A 22,654-nucleotide genomic window follows, 5' to 3' on the forward strand; every position below is an offset into this window, starting at 1 on the left:
CCTGAGGGTATGACGTGCCGTTGCTGTCTACAGCAAAGTTCTCTCCACCAATCAGAACGCTCCGCGAACGCCTCTGAGACTTAGATACTTAGTAGCATAAGATGATATGACTCACTTTCAAGCACAGCAAACTTATTACTGGCATATCAAAGGAATAAGTACCCTGAGCAAGTAACTTCCGTTCCAACGTTGAACACAAGACACACCTATAGAACGGAAGTTTCGGCGGCTTAAGAGAGGGGCCCAGGGTAAGTTGAACAAACAAAATATGACTAAGGAAGCGTCGATACTTACACGCGCATAGCTGAGGAATGCCACATCCCGAAATCATTTTGTAACCTGTAACAAATGTGTTATGTACATATTATTATAATATCGCAGTATTGTACAACGATGACACGAACACTCACTCGAGGACTCGCTCATTCGATCACTACGGTGAGGCTCTTGGCTTGAGACACGCAAGGCCTAGTGGGCGCGCCCAAAGTCGTCGTGGTTATTATGAAGTCTTAACAAGGAAACTGATCGCAAACACTGAAAAAGGAGCCTCCCCATATCCGCGGTCAAATCACCATCATCATGCTCAAATGAGCCATGACCGTAAATAGGGATCCTCCAAGGATCCTCGTCTCAATCGCGAGGCGACTGTGTACTAACCTATATCTTCCTGTGCGGCAGAATCTAGATTCTCAAAGTAGATGATGGATCTTTGAAGTGTGACAAAAACATATGGGCGCTTGTCACTTGGAACAGTATCGAGTTGACAGATTATCGGATCAGCAATGCATAGTACACAAGAATGATTATTTCAATAAGAAAGGGATAAGAAAGGTATACATCGTTGGTATTGAAGCTAAGCGCTAACCAGCCTAGGCCCTAACCTGAACTCGTGGGAATTCAAAACTTCACTAGTCTTGGTCACCGGTTCTTCTGTCCACCTGGCACGAAGGGTCGATTGTGTACAACATAGCCTTCTGCGATCGATATCGAAGCAGGATCCTAGACTCATGTCCGCGTCTGATTGAAATTCGGTCAAACACATGCATGCGCAGGACACCGATCGGCAATTCGGAGCGCTGACCTGTGCGGGGTTCCGGTTAACGTTCTAGCGGGGCCCCGGGAAAATGATACTTAGTATCCGCTGATCTGCGCTGTACTCATCCAGTACTTTTCCTGAAGCCCACCAATGCAAGCATGCACAAAAGGATCAAGCGCTTACGGTAATGACTCGCCGTGTAGTCACGTAACCTGAACGGTTTACTCGTCTGCCACTCTGTGATGTAAACGTCTAAAATTTCACTGGCAGTCTGGCACTCGTTCACCTAATTCACTTCGCTCCCGAAAACGTTGCTTCCACACCTCTGATCGGCATCATTACCTGTGCATACCACTTTTTCGCCTCTTGGCCTTGAAACCTGCCCATAAGTGGTCTCGCTAGAAATTTTGCCGTCCTTCCCGTTTCATATTGATGTATTTTGAGTATGATTCACCATATATCCACTGATTTACTCCCTATCAGCATTGACGCAGAGATCGACACGTCAGGGTCACCGCTACCTCGTATTCTTGCGCGAGTCCAATGACTCTAGCGATAACACGCTGTTGTCTTGAGCCATTCCTCGCTCTCGGAGATAGGCTGAGCGAATGCATATTTTCATCACGACTTTTACGAGCGGTGCTGTTCTGCCATATGGAGTGTACTTCGAGGACCTTATTTTAAGTCGCTTCTTCTTCATCCTCGGCATCGAATTCTCCAATTCTTCTACCCATACCGTATTACTAGCTCACTATGTTTCATGGTATGTCTTCCATATCTTGGTCATTCTAACTCGGATTCAGCGCACTGGAGCAGCTCATACAGCTCATTCTTTCCATGATGCGGGCTCAAGTGTATCTAACCCCTACCCTCGAGGTGAAGCCTATGTCGACTCGAGACGGAAGCGGACTATTATCAGTCTTTTGGATGTTTTGAACGAGCTTAGCAATGAGTCTTCTCCATTCAATGGTCAATTACACCCGCTGGCCATTACACATCGCTGATTGTACACTTTTAGATGCCAACCTTCCTCCCACCTTTGAAGATGACGAACGTGAGTATTGGCCAGCACAGCACACAATGGTGGCCTCATATGTTGTTCAGCTACCGTGGATGAAAAACTGCAAATCGCAGGATCAGAAGCATTCAATAGATTTGAGAGGTGAGAAACGCCTTCGTACTTTCGTCTTTTTGCACTGAACAATCTTTACAGGCGAATTGATAATCTCGACAAAGAGGTAGGAATAGGATTAGGTACACTTTCTTGTTTGTTTTGATACTCATCTTCCATATAGCTGCGGAATTTTGCTAATGCTGCTCGTCAACTTGGCAGTTCCGTTGGAATTTTATCCTCCGCTCTTCGACTACGAGAGCGCCTCGCGAAACTGTTATTTCTATTTCGGGAGAACGCAGCTACTTTATTTCCTCGGAAAATTTCGCGTCAACCTCGAGAGGCGCTGGTTGTTCATGCTTGGATGGAGCGACGGTGCACCGATCATCAACCTTCGCCCAAGGCCCACCCTGATCCTGAAAGTATCCCCGACCAATTTGCTGGTTTCGCAGAAGACGTTGTAACTTTCCTAACCTGCCTGAACGAGTTCCCGGAATTTACAGACGAGGCGGTCAACACGTCAATACGTGCTTTCGAATTCGATCTGAAGGTACATCTCCGGCTAGATGAGCCGTCCTCTCTGTTGACCAAGTTGTCTAGTATTGGTCTTCGTGTCTTCAGGAGTACAAAGGTAGTGTGTCTCTGGCTGATCTACACTCGAGAACCGTGCGGACTAGTTTTAGGTCAATTTCGGTATCCAGCAGTGCAGCGTTATATCCATGATTTGACCTTGGAGATTGGGGAGCACATTGACAACATCACAGTCAATCTGTCCATGTTTATCGAAATTGGTATACAACTATTCTCCCCTTCGTGTTTTTCGTGTTTACATGCTCTTCCAGGTGTTCCGACGATTAGATTCGCCCAGCAGCACTCATCGGCAAACCTGCTAAACTTATCGACAGTCGCGACGTTCTTCTCAGTTGTGACGGCGACGACCCTACAATGCTCATACCAGCTGACGGACAGCGTGCTGGAGAAATCTGTCAATGCGTTCTGGTTCTCCTCATTGGTTTTCAGTATAGCAGCCGCAGTGAACAGCCTCCTTGGTCTCACCTGGAAGCAAGCCATGTAGTGAGTCTATTTGCGTCCTGCTTGCATTCGGGTCACATAACAGTCAACAGTCGCTCTCCATTGCATAGGGTACCTTGGTGGGTAGTGATATGGATCAAACGATCGCCTTTAGTGTTCCTCGTGATGGCTGTGGCATGCTTTTCCGTGGGCTTAATGCTGTTCACATATGCCACAGAACAGGTATGGTTCTTATTATATTGGAAGGAATTCCAAGACGTAACTACTACACAGGGATTTGTCACGTCCACGATTGCCACTGTTTTCTCGGCAAGTCTACGGATATTTCCAGCCGATTTTGAAATGCGTTCTTACCCCAAAATTGCAGGCAGTCACTTCTCTCGGCCTGGCTGTCGTGTCGGCCTGGTTCGCTTCTGAGCGCTGGATATTTGTTCACTACCACGGTCACGTTTGGCTGGATGATGCGATCAATGAAGCAACCCACCGCATATTCCGCCTTTCTCTGGTCGTGGCAGTGCAGGAGGCCATTCACTGCTGTGTCGTGACCATCAGCGTCCTGTTGAGACGAGTGTTCACAGACATGATTACTCGGATCAGACATAGGGACCATACTCTTCCCACTAAGCAGGAGGGCCCGTCGATGGTTGATCTTTCTCACCACCGCGATATGTCTATTTCTGCGTGCGGGGATTTCACTGAGCGTCCCAATTCTACGGAAGGGCATGCTGGTGAGGAGTGCGAGACGTCTCGCCGAGCCGTTGTCCGTCAGCGCTTTCAAGGGGCTGTGCGCTCTGTCATCATGGTGCAACAGCAGCAAGCGGGGAGACCGCAACGAATTCCATCATTCGACTGGAATTCTACCGCGGGGATGACTCCCACTCGAGGCTCGTCCATGGATGATATAAGCGCCATTCGAGGACCGCCAGACACCTTGATCCCGAAGCTTAAAACCCTAGACCCTGTGCAGGACCTCTCCGTACACACTGCCCTTGTCCGGCATTTACAGTTCTCCCCGAGTGGCAAGTATCTCGCTACGTCAAGGTGCGTTGTGGCAGGTTCATTTCATCGGAGCTTCTTGGGCTGAGATGAAACACGAAGTTGGGATCGATCTTCTGTCATCTTTCGTGTCGGGGTAAGCATATAAATTGCCGCACTTCTACACTCGTTGTTTACACGACTCCCCTCTAGGAGGATTTTACGATCCATGCTATTCTGGTACACGTGCGAGGATTCATCGGTCAGGTTGCATGGTATGTAGCGCACCAAGTGCTGCTCTATTGCTGAACCATCAAACGTGATCGGACAGGTCCGCATCTGATACCCTTCTCTTGACGAGATTACCCCGCGGAATTAAGATTTGGACAAAGGATGGGCTCTGTAGGAAAACCATCGAACGGCCGCACTCTGTGGCATCCGTTGCATGGCTGCCTGCGAATGAGAGTGATTCGATTTATCCTTTCTGTCTGATTTTACGTTGCTGATGCTTTCCTACGACAGCCCAATTCTTATCTGTCGAAGGAAGCGAGGTTTTCAAACTGGTTGGCGCAACTGTTATCGTTGGTGTCTACTGATTACTCATGAACTCTATCGTCAGGACATTCGAGGAAGGGTAATTAGATCACTCTGCCGAAGGAATCTCGACTGAACATCCTTCCAAGGTTCTTGATTCCTACCACTTTGGTCGTATCAAGTTGCATAATGTGGCCGTGACTCCAGATGGCCAGCGGTTGCTGGGTGTGGGACCACTACTTGCGGCACCTAACGGGATGCATCCGAGCCGCACTACTAGGGTTGAGAAGCGTATAATAGGTGAGTGGTGTGCGTGTCCGCGGGCGGTCTGTTTGACTCCACCTATTACAGTTTTCAACATAGAGAGCAGAACATTTGAAAAGTGGGTCGCTTTCTTCAATGTCTCCGAAGCTTTTCACTCATGGAATTCATCGTCAAAAGCCAGACACCCGTCGTCAACGACGTGCGTGACATCACGATGTCCAAAAGTGGTGGAAATGTGTTGATTTCATTCGAGCATAAGGTATTAGCATCCATTCTTAGCAGGATCATCTGTTTACCCTGTTTGGTATTCGCAGACACCTCCGCAGCTATGGAAGATGGAGTTAGTACGGGATACTAAAGATCGCGAAAACCCCTTTGCACAAATTGCTAGGTTGACTCTCCGTCACACGTATCTGCCTACAGCGGATGTGGATTTCGTGGGCCCGAGCTACTTCGGCGGTGTGGACGACCAGCTAGTGTTATGTGCGGGCAAAGGTTCGTTTCTTGCTAGATGTTTTCTTTGTCTCAATAGTCACATCCTGAATCCCTGGTCTCAGCGGGCGATATCCATATCTGGGATCGCGATACTGCAACTTTGCTCCACTACATCAGACCTCAGGCGTTCGGCGGGGACTTGACATGCGCTGCATGGAATCATTCCACTGACGACCCCTTCATGTTAGCAACGGGCAGCCATGACGGTACGGTACACATATGGAAGACACCAACGTGGGACCACTCGTCTGATGATGGTTCGTATCTCGAGCATGCTGGTATTACAATTGGGGATCGGCGCACGTCTTCGCCTATCCTTGGTCCACCGCCTGCCCCTGGATCCTGTCGGGGGGCTCGAAAAACAGCACCGGCCATACGTACCACAATCTCGCAAGGGTCATGGTAGAACACTATTAGCATTCTGTCTGGGCAAAACTACCATGGAATCCGTGTTCATGTATGGGTGTTCAGCCGAGTTTAGTGATAGGTATCTACGGCCTTCTTTCGTATTTATAGGACTTCATTACAAAATACTTAAGTTCGGGTAATGATTCTGAACAGACCGTGTTGACCTCGTGGCGTACTGCAACTTGACCGGGTACTGTGTGATCGACAACAAAACTAGGGCCACCTCGTGCAGCATTCACTCAAGTGTCAGAGGGATGATGCGGTAATAGTCATCCGTGAAGTTGCGTTCAAGTCATGATTGCATGGGAGCATGACAGTAGTATACGATGCATAGTGGAAACCTCATATGAGTAGCAAAACGAATACATCCCATTTAAATGGTAGTCTCGTAACGGACGGGCGTCATCGTTTGCGGCGTGTTTTGGGCGATCGAGACGGTGCGTGCCTCCCGAGGGAGAGCGTGGACACGCTTCAGCGAGATACGCTCTGAAAGGCAGGTTATAAGGTGCATCGGATACATAAGAAGTCACGCCCACTCACCACCCTTGGCTTTTGCTGCGGCATGTGCATCATGGTTCCGCTTCACCCTGTCCAAGAATTCCTGCCGGCATTTCGAGTGCTTCACGTGTTCAACACGGAGGTTCACCCGCTTCTCGATGTAGCGGTTGCCAACAACCTTGTAGACAATGACACCGACGGCGTGGGGAGTGACATTGTAGACAATGCCAGTCCGTCTGGAGGATCTTTAAATGATCGATCGCAATTACAACTTCAAAGTAACGCACCCGTGGTAGTATTTGTGAGGCATGCCCTTTTGTTGGGCGGCGTTGGCCTTGATGTCGACGAAATCACCAATGCGGTAGTTAATGAGGAATGTCGACAACTTGACGGGGCCGTGGTCTGCACGCAATGTCAGTCATCGAGTATTGCCACAAGATCATGAGAACAGACCCTTGAAGCCCCGCTTGAACATATCGCGCGTACGCGCACGGTAACCGAATGAGTGAGGCATCTTGAGTTCTTGAGTAGAAGGTCAGCAGCAGGCTGGACAGGAATTTGGGAGACGTACAATGTCGTCGGCGGCGGTGTCAGTATTGAGTATGTGAAAGCTTGTTGGACCGGATATCTCCGGGTGGCTTGTCTGGTACTTTACAGTTGTGGCGTATGCGAACCTTTCGTCCCAATTAGGCCACCAACATTTCGTGCACACCGTCAAGGCCATCCCTCAAGAAAAATGCCTAGGTAGGGATGTCTTTAGACGTGTTGAGTAGAATGCTAAAAAGCTTCCTAGGGCCCCGCGGAATCACAGCAAGACGTGAGCGTCTCATTCTTCAAGATCCATTTACAGTGGAAGGCTTTCAGCTTGCTGATTTATGGCCTGTTCGTATCGCATTAATCCTACAGATACAAAGTCCCTCGTCGCCCGTTCGGTTCAGCTCGTCTCGATGCTGAGTTGAAGGTATGATCTGCCTCGAATCCTAGATGCAAATTCGCATGTTTTGTATCTTACAGCTTGCTGGCGAGTACGGTCTACGAAACAAACGTGAGATCTGGCGTATCGGTCTCATCCTTTCCAAAATCCGTCGTGCAGCCCGTGAGCTGCTCAAGCTTGATGACAAAGATCCCAAGCGTCTCTTCGAGGGTAACGCCCTCATTCGTCGACTCGTGCGGATTGGTGTGTTGGACGAGACACGCATGCGTCTGGATTACGTGTTGGCATTGAAGGTGGAAGGACTTCTTGGAACGTCGTCTCCAAACGCAGGTCTTCAAGACCAACCTTGCAAAGAGTATTCATCACGCCCGTGTTTTGATCAGACAACGTCACATTCGGTATGTGTACGCTTTACTTTCTATCGCTTTGATTCTGAACATTACGTAGTGTTGGCAAGCAAATTGTCAACATCCCATCGTTTGTTGTCCGTCTCGACTCCCAGAAGCACATCGACTTCGCTCTTACATCGCCATACGGAGGCGGACGCCCTGGTCGTGTCAAGCGCAAGCGTGCTGCCGCTGCCGCAAAGCGGGAGGAGGGTGGCGACGAGGAGGAGGAAGAGTAAATTTTCTGCGCGTTCATCACGATTCCTATGTCATCTTCACATTTATGTCGTCCCCATGCTATGGACACATGCAAAAACAACCCTTTGACGCGCTCCAAGTGACGTCGTGCGATGGCAGGAAGCTGCAGAATCCTTGATGCGTGGTGGCTCATAACATACGGACTCGACTTGTACGAGTATCTTGGCCAAAAGGCTGCAATTCCCATCCTATATTCATTCTATATGTTGTCCAAGCCAGATCTAGAACGGCCTATTAGGTGAGGTCACCAGGTCACGCTCAGATCACACCACTAGTCCACGTGAACTCGTACACATTAACCATCACTATCTCAATCTCAATCATGTCCGACGCAGTAGTTGCGCAGCATCCCCCTGCAAGTATGTCGAAGAGTGCCAACATAGTCAGGGCTCAGATCTTACTGATGGGTCCTTTGCAGTCATGGTGGGAGGTCGTCGACTCTCAGTTACCTCGCGGCCTCGGCCTCGTGCCAACTCGTAAGTGCTGCTCAACGATCATTGATCTGTGAAACCGATCCAATATGCAGGGGAGCTCTTCCGAATGTAGGCGCAAATCAAACCGAAAACACTGATTACCCGCGGCCTGCAGGTCATGGCGATGAGGAAGCACATGACCCCCCGCACAATGAAGAAGAGCTTCCAAAGAAGAAGAAACATCATGGACATGGCAGCCACGATGACAACAGGCTTCAAGAGAGCGCTTATCGCAAGGCTGAGGCTAGCAGGCCCACCAAAGACAATGTTGGTGGTAAAAGCGGTTATGGTGCTTCAGGCAGGATCGCTCAACCGGCGGGCAAATCCTTTGGCATTTGAGGAAAGGCGATGTTTTGAGAATGCTGGATTCATCGAAGGAGGAAATTTCACATCATGTACCATCACAACGTGTTGCTGTACAACCAGTGTATTTGTATAGGTGTCATACTCGTTGAAATGCGCTATCATTCTTGCAGACAACTAAGAATCGTGCAGCATGGGTGCTTATTTCGCATAGACGAACATAGCAATGGGGGCACTAGAGATACAAATAAATCAATCATGCAGTGGATACTGCTGCCTTCTTCCCCCGAACTTTCTTCGCTGGTGAAGCTTTCTTCTCCTTTTGTGCGGCGAGCAGTGCAGAGGTGCGGCCAAGAGCAGCCTAGAAAACGAAGAAACAAGTGTTAGCACAGATTCTTCAACCAACCATACAACAGAAACGTTGTAACAGATGTGATCGTCAGTATCCGCCCACTGTGGCAAAAAAATCGCAGTGGTAAATACGAGTTATGACGAATATCCCAAACAGGACTGGATTGATATCGCAAACATGTCCACGCCCAACTTTCATACACCTTGCGGTGGTTTCCAGCGGGTTCTAACGAGAGTGCTTTTTGTGTCGTCGGGGAATCCGGTTCCATCTAGTTCGGGAGCAAACCATCAACACTCACAGCTCTCAGGTCTGGGCGGTATCCCTTCTTCGCCACGGAAGCAACGACTCCCAATGAGCGACGGCCTCCTGACCGGTTTCGGACGGTTGCGGTTGTCCGTGCGGGACGAACAGCGTGTGGTGATGCCTTCGACTTCTGGGTGGTGATCTGCAGGCCAGTCTCAGAGTTCTGAATGTCGATAGTCTATTGATATCACGCTTAACGGAGGTCAGTTGATTATAGTAAGGCTACGTACCTTGGTGTTGGCAAGGCCCGAGTATTTGTGGGAGTGCAGATTCAGGAGGTTACCCTGATACAATGTACGCTTAGCACTTGCGCATAAGTTCGAACACACGACATACGGGCTCCTTGGAGAAGATGGGACCTTCAGGGACCTTCTTCACAAGGAAGGAGTTGTATTTCTGTAGATATGAAGCAATTTTTTTTTCAGTATCCACACAATAGAGTACTAAGACTCGGTGCAACTAACGCGGATAAGGAGCCACTGGAGGTCGGTCGACATTTTGAGGATGCTGCTAAGCCTTACAGGTTGTTCTGAACAGCGACCAAGTGTGGCTGAACCAACTGTACAGTTGAACCAAACAAATGAAAACAGTACAGAGATTATGCCGGAGATTGCCGACACACAAAGGCACTTTGATCATAGTCCGTATGTTGGGCTGATTCGACTGTTTTTCCATGCTACTGAGACAAGCATTCACCCAGCAGTGCTTGTTAGCCCGTGTTTGACCCGGGACGAGTCAACGACAAGTAGAGCTTGCCGACCTTTCCGTTCTCATCAACCCAATAAGCAGGCTGATGAGTATGGAAAGGGTGTCATACAAATCAATATTGCTGTTGGGACCAAGTACGAATAACCAGTCCAGCGTGTGCACGAAGTGACGTCGACTATTTACATAGTACGTAGACGAGCTTGGAATGCTTAGTTATGTGGATTGCTTGTGTGGACGTACCATTTCACGTCGGAAGTTTCCGGATCATTCCCAACGACGTTGAAAACGATTTACTTACGTTTATTTCCGCGTCTAAGACTTTTCTCTACCGCCGCTGTCGCTCGTTTGTCGTGCTCCTTCTTGACCATCATGAGCCAGCGTATGCTTTCTTCCGTTCTTCGCGCACGGCCCAGTGTCGTCCTTCGTCGCGCTGCGACCCCCGCCTTCACCACACCACACCGCTTTTCATCATCGGACTCGCACAGTCAAGAAACATTTGAGCAGTTTTCTGAGCGCTATGTTGCTTTCTTTCAAGGCGCACAGGACCTCTTTGAGGTACAACGTGGCCTCAATAACTGCTTTGCACACGACCTCGTGCCTTCACCTGGTGTTGTTGAGGCTGCCCTGCACGCAGCACGCCGTGTAAACGACTATGCCACCGCTGTCCGTGTCTTCGAGGGCATCAGGGAAAAGGTTGAGAATAAGCAGCAGTACCAGGCTTACTTGGACGAGTTGAAGCCCGTTAGAGAGGAACTTGGTGGGCACTCGTGTTGTTCGGATACATGTTACTTGTCTACTGACCATCGCCTTTCTATCGGTCTATAGGCATAGACACAAAAGAAGAACTTTACATCTCATAAGGTCCGCCAGGGCAGCGTGTTCTATGTGAGTCGACCTTGCTCGTGTATTTATACTGGAGCTAATAAACTATGTGTACACAGTAGATTGCAGTGCCTCGCCTATTATCGTCACTTATTGTCTTCCTTAATCCACAGCGCGCGGATTTACACCCTGTTGTGACCTATACTGAGCACTCGTTCTACTCACTGTTATATTGACCTTCTGAGGTCAATAAACTTTCTTCTGAACAACATCTTCTCGTCTGAACGAACATACTGTTTACGTGCGCTTAATCCTACTTTCGTCACTATGCAGGCGCCGTACCCTAAACTGGCGCAACTAAGGCGCAGAGCTAAAAATTATCAAGGAACTAGGTGGACCAATTCACGCACGAAAGCGTGCAGTCGTATATTCTCTGAAAGTTGTTGAATGCCAGGATTCCGAGGACATGTGCTGGTTGTGAATATGGGTAATGAGCCAACTGACCTAGCCCAAAGGGGCAGATTGGGGTATCCCTGTGATTCAATGAGCGAGCTATTCCCTGCATGCTGTAAGCACGCTGGCTTACCTGAGTTCCCATACTCAGTATATACTGTCGCTGATACTGAAAGCTAAGCTTTCAGTATTCTACCTTTGGTGTAACGGTTATGCGCGTGCGGCAGTCAGACCAACTTACACATGCGTTGACGGGGTCATTCATCGTGTATAGTCCCGGAAAAGGTCAGAGACGAAACACGATAGCCAGTGAGTGAAAGCTGCAACCACGATGCAATGTATGCTTAATTGTGGTCGTCTTCTTCAGGTTGACTGGCTCCCGCGCTGCCTGGTAGTGGAATCTGAGAGTAAAGCGCACTTCCCTTCAAAGGGAATTAACTTGCGGCAAACACTAGCGTTTGCTTGCCAATAGTGCACGACGTATGCCGTTCCAGTGCACCAATGGTGGCTAATCCGTTTCCTAGCCTTTGCAGCACTCCAGCGGCCCCCGCATCATAATCTTCTATCTTCCAGCTGCTGCAGTTGTTTCGGTAGGATTGGATTCGTAGCGCTACTTCAGTGAGACGGCAAAGATTGTCGCTCTCCGCATAAAGATTGATCCTTCTTTTTTTTGCTAAAAAGACATCGATTTGTTGTCCTTTAGGGCCATAGACCTGATGCCAGATATCGTTTCCCTATGATACGGGGAGCCCTCGATAACGTGTATTTGTGTACGCTCCATCGCGGTTATGTTACGGGTACTCCGCCGACGGCGGGTTGATTCATTTTGATATCAATGCGCTGTCTTTACAGTCGAGGCTTACTCCCGCAGCTTACCCTCGCACTCTTGAAGTTAGACAACCTGCCAGTCGCAAATCCAGCGTTCTAGCATCAGTACGGAGTCAAAGATACGAGCTGGCAATGCTTATCGGTTGGTTATTAACGGCGGCGGAGATTGTGAAAGAACAACATATTTGAATCATTAATCGCATGGAGCTCCAGTAACTTGTGCTGTTCAAGGACGGATAGCATCTGGGTTGCCGTTATCGCACCTATCAACCCACAATGAAACATGGATTCCATTTTGCTACAGCCGTACGCTTGTGAACCAATACCTGGGGTCGGATGCTGACGCACGACTGTATGGCAGCCAACTCGAGACAACAGCATCCGTGGCAGGTGGTGGAAGGTGGTGGATCCCAGCACCACGCACGCATTGTCGAGGACTATCTGCCATACTTATCTTCGAAGAACCAAAGTCAATTCGGAATTTAAAAATACCCCGCCATACTATGGGTATATACTTTCCGTCTCGCGCAACTGTCATACGTCGATCGAGAACCTCCTGAACTAGCCCTCGGCGCCAGAATAGTTCGTCATGTCCAGCTGGGCGCGGCCGAAGCCTATCAGTGCCTTTAACTTTCTTCGGGGACTGTCATGATGCGGCACGATGCTGCCATGTCGATCCAAATAGTCATGATTGTCGATCAGGTGTTATAGAGGGTATATATTAAGATGTTATATGTGAAACTTGAGTCGCACATGAAGGCTGCGATCACTGGTCAGCAGGACGAAGCTCGTGTCAGACTTGCGCCGTGATATCAAACGAATGCTGAGACATGTTTTGGTTTTATATCCTCCGGATCCTGGCAGGTACTCGATGGGTAAGTGTCAACGGCGTGAGTTGGGACTGGGCTGGGATACCCCATGATAGCAGCAGAAAGTATGAAATCATGTTACTTCTCTCATCAATGTCGGTCTTTGCAAACAGTGATTTGATTAAGATTAAGAGGTAATAATGCGGCAAGTTCAAAAGCGGACCAGACAGACGGTTATTAAGAGGATTTCACGAGACGTGCTTGGGGGAGAATGATTTACAAGATGCCAGCAAAGTATAAACCTGAACGTGGGTTAGAATGCACTTAAGACGAATACAAGCAAACGTGGACGTGGGTCAGAACGCACTTGAAGACGAATACATTATCAGGTACCCTCCGATGCACGCGGCGGCGTTGACCTGGTACAAAAACGAAGAAGTTTCTCGGGACAGCCTTGGGGTTTGTAAATTGCATTGTGAATGAACATCACTCTATGTCTGAGCCAATTGGCGTGACGTTGATCATCGAAACCAAGTATCATTGCAGAGGCAATATACATTGCTTATCACCATGCCGATCATTATGCATATGTCCCTGACGAACAACGTTAACTGGGGAAGGGATCAAATAATTAATTCTCTCTTTTCATTGTTCAAGCGAGACCCCCAAATATAGGTAGGAAGGCCTGATCTCGGTCATCCGAAATTCGAGGATTTATGTCTGGACAGGAGGGTAAAAATTCGGTCGTTTTTGTCCCTGAAAAACCAGGCCTCGGCCCCTCCGGGGCCAGTTTGTTCGGAAAGGTGACCAGGCATCCAGAAACAAGAAATTTGTCCGTGAGGGTGGACCAGGATGGTTGCGTGCGGGACGGATGTTACATAAAGAAGCTCCGAAACACAGTTGTGGGATGAACCGACCGCGCACGGTCTCTAAACACGCCACAGCGTGTTTCTGCGAAGATGATATCCTTTCATATCGATAGACCAGACTTCATTTTGTTCCCTTTACCACTCCTATTTACTTGTGGAGCTTGGCAGACAAAAGAGAAGCTCGGGCATCGGCATACCCCGAGAATGACAGGGATGAAGACTTTGACACAGAGTGACTGAGCGATTGATTTGAGTCTCATGGCAGTGTCTGACAGCTCACGACTGTCGAATACTACAAAATGTTAGTTATTACATACCAGCAGTCATTAATTACAGTGACCTGCATCGCTGTTTGACGTCTGAGGACAGGAATCGGGTGCCTACTCCCTTACCATTCTGGGGGTATTACGACACTCGAACTATCGTAATACGCAAGACCCTTGTGCTTGTCGAGCTCCATAAGTAAATAGGAGTGGTAAAGGGAACAAAATGAAATCTGGTCTATCGATGAAAGTATTGGCTGGAACATGTTGGTTCCTGCGTGCGAACAAAGGCATTGATGGACCAGAGCCTCGGCAAATGAAGGATAGCGCTCATAAGCTGGGCGACTCGCCAGGACTCGTCCTGGGTCTGAGGTTGACGGATATTACGGCATCGACACACTGATGGATAAAGGAGATTTACAAGCGACGCATATGTGTATGGACGTCACTGATTCACTTTTGGGCGGGGCAGCGGATATAAACGAAAGGTGCGGGTTGGCCTCGGTTGACCCGAGCGTCTCTAAGCCCGCTACCTTGACGTGTTGCTGTGAGGACAAGATGTCGCGGATCCCTGCTGACAATAAGAGTATGATATTTCTCACGAGCTTTGGACATCTTGAGTGAGCCTAGACGAACGGCTATGAGCGATGGCGTCATTGCGTGGAGGTCGGGTTGTTAACGCGGAGATGCTCGCCACTAGATTAAATGATGATAAGATGATGATGATAAGGATATCACGACATCGGACTGAAGGTCGCACTAGCTGACATAGGCTGACATCGTGCACCGACGAATGCTGTATTATTTGAAAATGCTCTGAGAGCCTGAGGGCCTCGGAACGTTCGAAGACAAACCCAGAAGGCTCATCAATCAAGTACTTTCGAAGATCGTGATCAAATAGATATTCCAGAGTTCCCAAAAATCCCTACGGTAGGTAAGCATATGTATACATTAAATATACGTCGTAGGCGTACAGAAACGTCATGAGTGCGATATGTCAATGCGATGCGTCGAGCGCTTTTAATATAGTGTGGTATGTTTACAAGGGGAAGTAGAATCCGACAAGGCAGGGGAAATATTGTCCAGGAGGCCGTGTGTTCAGTAAGACGAGATAATGTCAGTAACATGAGTGATGATGGAGTGTTAGTACAGGCTGAGGAAAATCATGAAGACATCAGTATTATATACATAGAGGGAAAGAAGAATCACGAATCGAAGAATCGAAGAGGAGATGGGGTGCACGAACAGGTACAGCAGTTTGTTTGTGCTGACATAGAGTGAGTGCATGGCTTGCGCCACCGTTGAACGTGTGTCGCGGTCATGATATCGAGGTCGTCAAGATCGTACAAGTGGATGCTCTCCAAAAATGAAACCCAATTCAAAAAACCCTCATGCCAAAATACCCTCGTCGCCTGTGAGTGGCCCATGATATGGACCCGCGCTGGACGGCTCTTGGGCAAAGCACCACCGCGTCACAAATGCATTATACAGCGAATCGCCAGATAGGCCATCGCTACCCGGCGGTCCTGAAGACGAATGCGCTCGAGGAGGTATTGCGGGCACACCAGATCGGATAGGTCCAGTTGGCCCATCTGTAACAGTCCTACGCGCAGCCGGTCGCTTCGTCATGACAGCTTGTGTCGGCGGCGACATCCACTCCCAATCATCGATGTGTGTCTGCTCAGGACGTGGACAGTTTGCGGGATGCCCACCTATCATGACGCGTGGGACTATGTTGGGTGAAGTAGAGGGCGTGGAGAGCGTGGAAGAAGCAGGTGAAGGGGAGTCATAGTCACGCGATTGTGGGACAGACACTTGGGGCGTTGGACGTTGGACCGGCGGGGAGGGTGAGCGCGAAGCATCTGAGCGCTGCGCAGACACCGAAGGTGCAGAGGAAGTGGGGGAAACAGGGGAGACTACCGGAGGTGCAGCATAGTTGGGGAGACGGAGCTTCCCTGACCTCAGTGGTAATGAAAATTTCTCCTTTCCATCTCTCGTCGGTGAGAATGACATCTTTTTTCCGAATGCGGGAGACGAATTTGAACTCAAAGGTGGAACTAATTGGCCGGGAGTATGTTCGCGGGACATGGGTAGTGTCACCCTTGAGGGTTCTACAAAATTTCGCCATTAACCGACCGTCCTAAAAAAATCTGAAAAATAAAAATGCTCACCAGGTGCTGTCTCTCTTCGAATCCTGTTAGATGTCAGTCGCAGTGGCGCGACGCGGAAAGCAACGCGGTAGTTTCCACCGTTGTTGTTATCCCACCATTCACCACCGGGACCTGAGATTTCCGTCGACAAACCAGGACACGTTGAATGGACCCTATAACGTGCAGCGAGCCACAATACTCGTGAGCCCAAGCTGTGTGTATAGTCCTCCAAGCGAATGATGAAAGAAAAGCGGTCCCACCCGCGGTGGTCTGCCGCTAGACCAACGAGGTCGCCAACTGTTGTTTTCGATGAGGAAGACGATATAAATGCGGATGGGAGTGATGGAATGGAAACAACATATTGCGCTCTCACTTCGCTGACGGTTTGCCAATCATCGAGGGTAAACCTCACAGCGACATGTTTCTCGAACGCCAGGTTGCGCACGAGAAGGGTACCGCTCAAATGTGGGCTGACGCCTTGTGACGAAGCGTGCGAGAAAGTGAGGGACTCAAGTAGGATATTCGAATGAGGAAGAGAATTAGAAACGGGCACCACCGATGAATTAGCGGTGTCAATTTCGAAATTCGGGGTTGGAGAAGGAAATTTTGGGAAGGGAAATCCATTCGAAGGTTGATCCTCGCCTTCCGTCTCCGTTTCATCACCATTAGGAATATCGGGCGTGCTGACAGCCGTTGGACGGGCAGAGCGGCTGAAAAGGCGGACAGAGGCCAGGCCAATGTCTGTATCGGGAAAGTGGACATTTTTAGGAGTATGCGCAGTAGGGGTGGATGGTTCTGAACGGGAACGCAAGTGAAGATGATTATTAGGGCGTTGGGGTTCAAGTGCAGGGATGGAGAGATTGGAGGTTGATGATTTAAGTGAGGACTTGAGTGGCTTCCCATTAGGCAGAATTCTCGCTGGGGATGATACATGGGACATTTGTGGTTGAGGAGAGGTAACCAACGGTGAAGAGGGACCAAGGAGGGGAGAAGGAGGGGAGGGAGAGCGGCGGGGAAAGGGTACAGCCGCGGGTGATTGGAAAGCTTCCTGTAAATTTTTCATTGGGAGTTGGGGGTCTCCAAGCTGGGTAGTAGTCTGCTCGTCGAGGGAATCTGACGACGACAAGCAACAGTCATCGTGGTCATCATCGCCATGAATATGGAAGACGGGTGACTTGCGATTCTGGGGAAATGTGGGAGAATGAGATTTTCGTCTGGGGAGGGAACCTAATGAAACGAATGCGCCTGGGCCGCGTTCGTTTGAGAAGGTTGGGACTGCTGAGCGAGAGCGGTGGGCATCATACGCTGTAAAGGTCATCTAGAGTGACGTCAGAAGCACATAAAAATTGTGAACAGCTGTTAAATACCTCTTTAAAATGTGTACTAATCCTCGAGGTGAGGAGAGGAAGATGGGTGTAGGAATGAGACCTATTGAAACGAGAGACTGTTTATTTTCACGGACGTTGGAGTACTTGATCTCAAAAGTGATTCCCTCCGAGATCTGATCGGGTTCGGCATCCTATTTTAGTGAAACGGTTACACTCCACATATTCCCGATCGAATAATCCAGATCTCACGTTCCTTATCTTAGCATTTCTAGACTTGCAGCGCTTTATCAAAAATACTATATTAGCATTCTAGCCCATCATCGTGTTTCGTGGTGACTCCACCTACAGCGCGTAATTTTCGCGAAGAATTTGACTTCTGATCCCGGCAGCTTATCGAAACAACCATTCCCCCATGCAAGTAATGTTCTACGCCTTCCTGTCGTCGTCAACTATAACTCCCGACGACGTGTCCCACGGACACGCCATCCTACAACATGTTCCAGTAAGAATAACGGTCTCACTAAGATCATATGTCGGATGGATCAACGGTAGTCTGAGTTGATGCTCACTACTACTAGTATGGCGAAAAGCTAGCTACAGTTGACTTATCGGCTCAAAGCCTCGCACTATGTGCTATCGATCACGCCTTTGCAGTATCATAGGCAATTCAGATCCGCACTTTCATGGGAACGCGTCTGATTTTTCTTCGAAATATTCATAGTGCGTCATTTTCTCGCTTCCTACATAACGTCATTGTGGTGCACTTTTTTTAAAGTATCGCTTTCCTTCCTTACACCCTCGTCAGCCTCCCCATAGGATGTCTGCCATAGTTAAGTGACGGATATGTGCTACAACGTCTTCTACGTCCGTGTTTCTCCTGTATCACCGCCTATGTGCTTCTACATCCCCCGAAAATCTATCTCAGAGTTGCTTGTCCTCCAATGAGCCGCTTCCGATTTTCGCAACTTATCGACTTCCCCGGATTTCTCCTTTCCCTCCCTACACCCGATCTCTCCCGCCGTCATCTTAACTTATCTGCACCTACTCATACCGTTCGTCAAAATGAAGCGAGCGAGTCTCACGTCGCCCACTTAGTTACTCTTGCTTTATGGCTAAGCCCACATCTACACCGATCGGTGTACAACCATTTACGTCCAAGTGCTCGCAACCGAAACGTTCACACCATCCCGCGAACCTAAAAACCTGTCCGAAGAAGCGTACTTATTATTGGCGATAAGCAAACATAATACGGGCATGGAAGATTGCGAGGGGCCGCGCTATGTGAACGCTTTATGTATCCCAACGTGGGAGTAGCTTTGTGTCGCTCGTCGCAACAATCTTTAAAGCCGATCATCTCGTCCTTCGAACACTTATCTCTCGACTGTGTTTATCCTGACGGAAGACCATATCAACGGTCATTGATCAAGCAGTTGAACTGCACATCCTTCTATGTTGCTGATCGGCTAGCAGGCTGTACCAACTCTCATCGGATTTCGATATCCAGCTAGCTGCTACAAGCTCTTAGCTTTAATCGTACACTCACTGATCAAGTCCACTATAACAATTGTCAGCGAGATCTCACTAAACTGTTATGCACGTTGCAGTAGGCACGTTGCTCAAACTTGTTCTTAGGTGCTGCCACACGTTGCCGATATCTTACACCTTCTTTCGATGATTCCTTTTCATACATCATTCGAAGCAAAACGGTACCTAGGATATCGGAATCTGGTCATTGACGCCGCAGCCCGTTTTATGATCACTTCGCGCGTCACCATATTTGAATGCCAGCCTTTTAATTATATACTTCCTCATCGAGTCTATATGTTATTTTTTTTAATGTACGGGCGCCTAGATACCGCTCCACTATCATTATCGTTGTATTGTACGTGCTGGATAGCGGCTATGAAGACGATAGCATTGTTGTTATCAAATATTCGTAATTCTAGAGGTTATGCATAGTGAGCTCCGGATCGGCGGTTCACGCTACTTGGCCTGAAGTTCTCATATCTTCGTATCATAGCGTTGAAAACCTTATAAGAGTCAGGAATAGGCATATCATCCATAGCTAATCGTGGTACTGATATCCCTCCCCAACGTCACCCGCTTGATTATCTGGCAGACTACATCTTGGACACGACATACCATTGTCGATGAGGAGTCTACGTGTGTTGGTTCTATCGACTCGGTCACATCACTTTTCACAAAGTGCCCGAAGTGGAGTCGGGACGTGTCACCGAGAAGAGGCCTAGCTATAGAAGCGTAGAATGCAGTTCTATTCCAATTCTCTATTACATCGGACTATACGCCCGAAACGAAAACACTGTCCGCAGCCAACACTGCCCTTCACTGCCCTCTGGTGGAACAAAAGACAATATCGTGACAAAGTCCCGACAATGGCGGCGAGCCCATCAGGTGGGCACAAGCAATATCGTCATTCTCGTTACAACCTTCAACCGGGGTGGCATGTTGCCAAGGTATGAACATCTAGAATGAGCGGCGAACACAAAGTCGAATAAAAATCCCGTCGATCTAATTGTATTTGTTCTCTTCCATTTTGCATACCATATACATCCATTCTTGAGGAAGCGGATCTTATAGGACCATGGGCTCTTGAGCGGCCGCCGCGTCTCCAGAAGACTTGATCGCTGATTGAATTCTGTGGGTGTATTATTGTGGTTTCGGTGCCGCAACCTGCTATAATAGAATTAACTTGTAACCACAACTCGGTGGGTAAAAAACGGCCACTAAAATATAGTAGACACGTTCGAATGGTAGATTAGCGAGGTGAACGTTTATGCGAAACGCACGATATATTTGTATACAATCTACAATGTTGATATTGAACAAGACCATTGTGCATGGAACTTTGTTCAACTAGAATAATTAGACAGCTGGGTCAGCCGCGACTCGGTGCTTGGCACTCGGGAATGAGTGACATATTAGACGATCACGTCGGAACCAGCGGGTTTGATAGACTCTGTAGTACCTTCTCAACATGCAGATTACGGGATCTGACTGAAAAGGTCAAAGACAGGAGAAATAGGGACATAGATCGGGCGCACCAGGGATTTGGAGAGTAGTCATAAGGGTACATACGGAACGTCCATTGTACGTACTTACGAGCTATCGTAGCAAACTGCTCTCCGAGGTAAAACTTGGGGGGGGGGGGGGCGAAAAAAAACATACACCTCCCAATGTCACTAATTGGTACATATGTGTCAGCTATCTTCGTATCGACAGACCAGATGCCGAGTTTCTCCTGAAGTGCTTAGAACGTTAGTAAGGTACCAAGGAGAGGCGCGCCTATCTAGCTATTTGGAGTCCACAACGCCCAACTATGCCCGGAAACGGTCGATACATGCTAGAGGCTATTAAAACAGCAACGGATCGTTATAGGTCGCCACGTCGACACTGAGGCTCGCCTACGGAAGTAATACTATCATGGCCGAGAATTCAGCAGCCGGATTCTTAAGAATCTTCATGGCCGAACAAGGTGTCGCCGAGGACCCTGTTATTTGTCTAGCTCCACAAGCAAACAGAAGTGTGGCGAAAGATCTAGGTCCAAGTATCGATTGCTGGAATCAGTGGTGATGGTCGTACACAAGGCCAAGTCTAGACTCTTTAACGTTAGTGAGCCTGTGGCGACGGAACCCTGTGGTGCGGCCACCGTGGGAATTACAGTTTGAGTAGCCAGCTTGCAGCCAACTGTAGACTGTGGCACATCATCATGGCGTTAGTTCCCGAGGGACTGGTGCGGCTGCTGAATTTCATGGTACTTCTACCTAGCAAAGAAGGATGGTCGGGTTACCAGCGGCTGGCATTCGATCGTCTATCCCTGCTACGGCACTGGTGGTAGGGTCGTATGTACTTGGGGAGGTTCGCGACTCCGCGTCAGGTCTCAAGTACTCCCGGCCGTAGCAAGAAGGTGTGCGGTACGATTCAAGCTCACACTCAGACACTGGCCTGTAGACTCTTCGATGGCTGGTGGGTAGTACTGTGCTGCCAGGAACAATTATGAGTATTCCTTACTTTCAAGGTTTGACTACAGGAGACTAACAGCTGTGTCCGGCGAAATTTCCCAAACAGAGCTAGTTCTCGATATAAGCAATCATGGGTTGGTGCATGTCTACGACAACTTTTGCGTATTGATAACAAAAGCAATAGGCAATGAATACCTGTAAGGATGCATCCACACCCTTCTACAATAGCCGGGGTGTATTAATACACCTGCCAAGGTGACGAACTAACGGTAGAGCTGCGCTCAGACTCCATGGAGAGTACTATTCTCCAACCGCAGACATCTCAGCTCGCACGCCAAGAAATCAATACCTTTGCCTTGTGTCTCGGAAGGACTGCGCACGTTAATAATCGCACATCATCATGGGTCCTGACAAGTCACAGCCCCTCAAAGACCTTATACTCGTCAGATGATGGCCGATCTACACTCAAACACCATATGGTTTTCAAATCTCTGTTTAGCATCCGCTGGTGCGAAACCTGATGTTTAGGCCTATGGGGTTATTAGCGAAGCATATCCGCTGATCGGGCAGCGCAAAGCTTTGCTTTATACGCTGCTGAGTTCATTCGGCGGCTCATTGTTGACGGCGACCCCCTGCTGATGTTTTTTCCGCCGCCGTTGGCATGGTGGTACACGTTTTTCTTATCGTATTCCTCATATGGCTAACGTTCCCTCAACTTTATATTCCCTTTCATCTTATGCACAAATTCGCAACCTCTGAAATCTCTACGACGTTCCATGCTTCACTAATCGCAATAAGCATAGATGATCCCCCGGCCCAGCATAGCCCCAGAGGTTGCTCATGTACTTCGGAATTGTGTGTTCGGATTGCATTTGTTTCCGTCCTTTCTTTGACTCCTTTTGCAGAACATTGCAAATTTTACGAAACAGTTGAATCTATAGCGAGGTCTCTCATCTGCTAAGTCCGAGCCCAGTGCAACAACCATACTGCTGAGGTTAGGGTGTGTCAAGGGAGATCATTACTTGTGTGTTTCGCACCAACCTCACCAACCCCCGTGCATTACATGCTCGTGCTGCAGGACT

General features: G+C 48.7%; 8 protein-coding genes across 8 annotated transcripts; 4 read left to right on the plus strand and 4 right to left on the minus strand.

Moving 5' to 3' along the window:
* Positions 1 to 1,644: 1,644 nt before the first annotated feature.
* Positions 1,645 to 5,853, plus strand: EDB91DRAFT_1247494 (WD40-repeat-containing domain protein; the record flags this gene model as incomplete). The annotated part of the gene is made up of 20 exons (XM_041322820.1): positions 1,645 to 2,005; positions 2,055 to 2,090; positions 2,141 to 2,198; positions 2,250 to 2,274; positions 2,332 to 2,697; positions 2,748 to 2,781; positions 2,831 to 2,938; positions 2,990 to 3,221; positions 3,272 to 3,401; positions 3,547 to 4,220; positions 4,278 to 4,311; positions 4,368 to 4,429; positions 4,486 to 4,619; positions 4,677 to 4,717; positions 4,774 to 4,788; positions 4,838 to 4,988; positions 5,040 to 5,070; positions 5,130 to 5,211; positions 5,267 to 5,447; positions 5,510 to 5,853. The coding sequence occupies 20 exons, from the start codon at positions 1,645 to 1,647 to the stop codon at positions 5,851 to 5,853; spliced, it is 3,099 nt and encodes a 1,032-aa protein (XP_041178122.1).
* Positions 5,854 to 6,098: 245 nt separating this feature from the next.
* Positions 6,099 to 6,964, minus strand: EDB91DRAFT_291351 (ribosomal protein L21e-domain-containing protein). Its single transcript, XM_041326737.1, has 4 exons — positions 6,807 to 6,964; positions 6,641 to 6,755; positions 6,396 to 6,589; positions 6,099 to 6,341 (listed from the first exon to the last, which is right to left on the minus strand). The coding sequence occupies exons 1-4, from the start codon at positions 6,865 to 6,867 to the stop codon at positions 6,229 to 6,231; spliced, it is 483 nt and encodes a 160-aa protein (XP_041178123.1). The 5' UTR covers positions 6,868 to 6,964; the 3' UTR covers positions 6,099 to 6,228.
* A 125-nt stretch (positions 6,965 to 7,089) lies between these two features.
* Positions 7,090 to 7,912, plus strand: EDB91DRAFT_1236853 (uncharacterized protein; the record flags this gene model as incomplete). Its single annotated transcript, XM_041321511.1, has 6 exons — positions 7,090 to 7,097; positions 7,147 to 7,170; positions 7,260 to 7,314; positions 7,368 to 7,580; positions 7,618 to 7,685; positions 7,735 to 7,912. The coding sequence occupies 6 exons, from the start codon at positions 7,090 to 7,092 to the stop codon at positions 7,910 to 7,912; spliced, it is 546 nt and encodes a 181-aa protein (XP_041178124.1).
* A 267-nt stretch (positions 7,913 to 8,179) lies between these two features.
* On the plus strand, positions 8,180 to 8,990 carry EDB91DRAFT_291767 (uncharacterized protein). Its single transcript, XM_041326738.1, has 3 exons — positions 8,180 to 8,290; positions 8,350 to 8,407; positions 8,458 to 8,990. The coding sequence occupies exons 1-3, from the start codon at positions 8,254 to 8,256 to the stop codon at positions 8,741 to 8,743; spliced, it is 381 nt and encodes a 126-aa protein (XP_041178125.1). The 5' UTR covers positions 8,180 to 8,253; the 3' UTR covers positions 8,744 to 8,990.
* Positions 8,888 to 10,000, minus strand: EDB91DRAFT_1127526 (ribosomal L28e/Mak16). The gene is made up of 5 exons (XM_041318493.1): positions 9,827 to 10,000; positions 9,699 to 9,758; positions 9,593 to 9,646; positions 9,358 to 9,540; positions 8,888 to 9,068 (listed from the first exon to the last, which is right to left on the minus strand). Exons 1-5 carry the CDS (start codon positions 9,857 to 9,859, stop codon positions 8,964 to 8,966), a joined length of 435 nt encoding a protein of 144 aa, XP_041178126.1. The 5' UTR covers positions 9,860 to 10,000; the 3' UTR covers positions 8,888 to 8,963.
* A 439-nt stretch (positions 10,001 to 10,439) lies between these two features.
* Positions 10,440 to 10,930, plus strand: EDB91DRAFT_1081324 (COX5A-domain-containing protein; the record flags this gene model as incomplete). Its single annotated transcript, XM_041315368.1, has 2 exons — positions 10,440 to 10,827; positions 10,896 to 10,930. The coding sequence occupies 2 exons, from the start codon at positions 10,440 to 10,442 to the stop codon at positions 10,928 to 10,930; spliced, it is 423 nt and encodes a 140-aa protein (XP_041178127.1).
* Positions 10,931 to 11,779: 849 nt separating this feature from the next.
* On the minus strand, positions 11,780 to 12,862 carry EDB91DRAFT_1081325 (uncharacterized protein; the record flags this gene model as incomplete). Its single annotated transcript, XM_041315369.1, has 5 exons — positions 11,780 to 12,058; positions 12,222 to 12,246; positions 12,355 to 12,436; positions 12,522 to 12,770; positions 12,805 to 12,862. The coding sequence occupies 5 exons, from the start codon at positions 12,860 to 12,862 to the stop codon at positions 11,780 to 11,782; spliced, it is 693 nt and encodes a 230-aa protein (XP_041178128.1).
* Positions 12,863 to 15,372: 2,510 nt separating this feature from the next.
* EDB91DRAFT_291970 (carbohydrate-binding module family 21 protein) lies at positions 15,373 to 17,846 on the minus strand. The gene is made up of 3 exons (XM_041326739.1): positions 17,632 to 17,846; positions 16,286 to 17,582; positions 15,373 to 16,225 (listed from the first exon to the last, which is right to left on the minus strand). The coding sequence occupies exons 2-3, from the start codon at positions 17,580 to 17,582 to the stop codon at positions 15,504 to 15,506; spliced, it is 2,019 nt and encodes a 672-aa protein (XP_041178129.1). The 5' UTR covers positions 17,632 to 17,846; the 3' UTR covers positions 15,373 to 15,503.
* Between the last annotated feature and the right edge of the window lie 4,808 nt (positions 17,847 to 22,654).

This window comes from Suillus paluster (assembly GCF_016628075.1).
Source record: "Suillus paluster strain FC165 chromosome Unknown EDB91scaffold_20, whole genome shotgun sequence".
NCBI classification, from domain to species: Eukaryota; Fungi; Basidiomycota; class Agaricomycetes; order Boletales; family Suillaceae; genus Suillus; species Suillus paluster.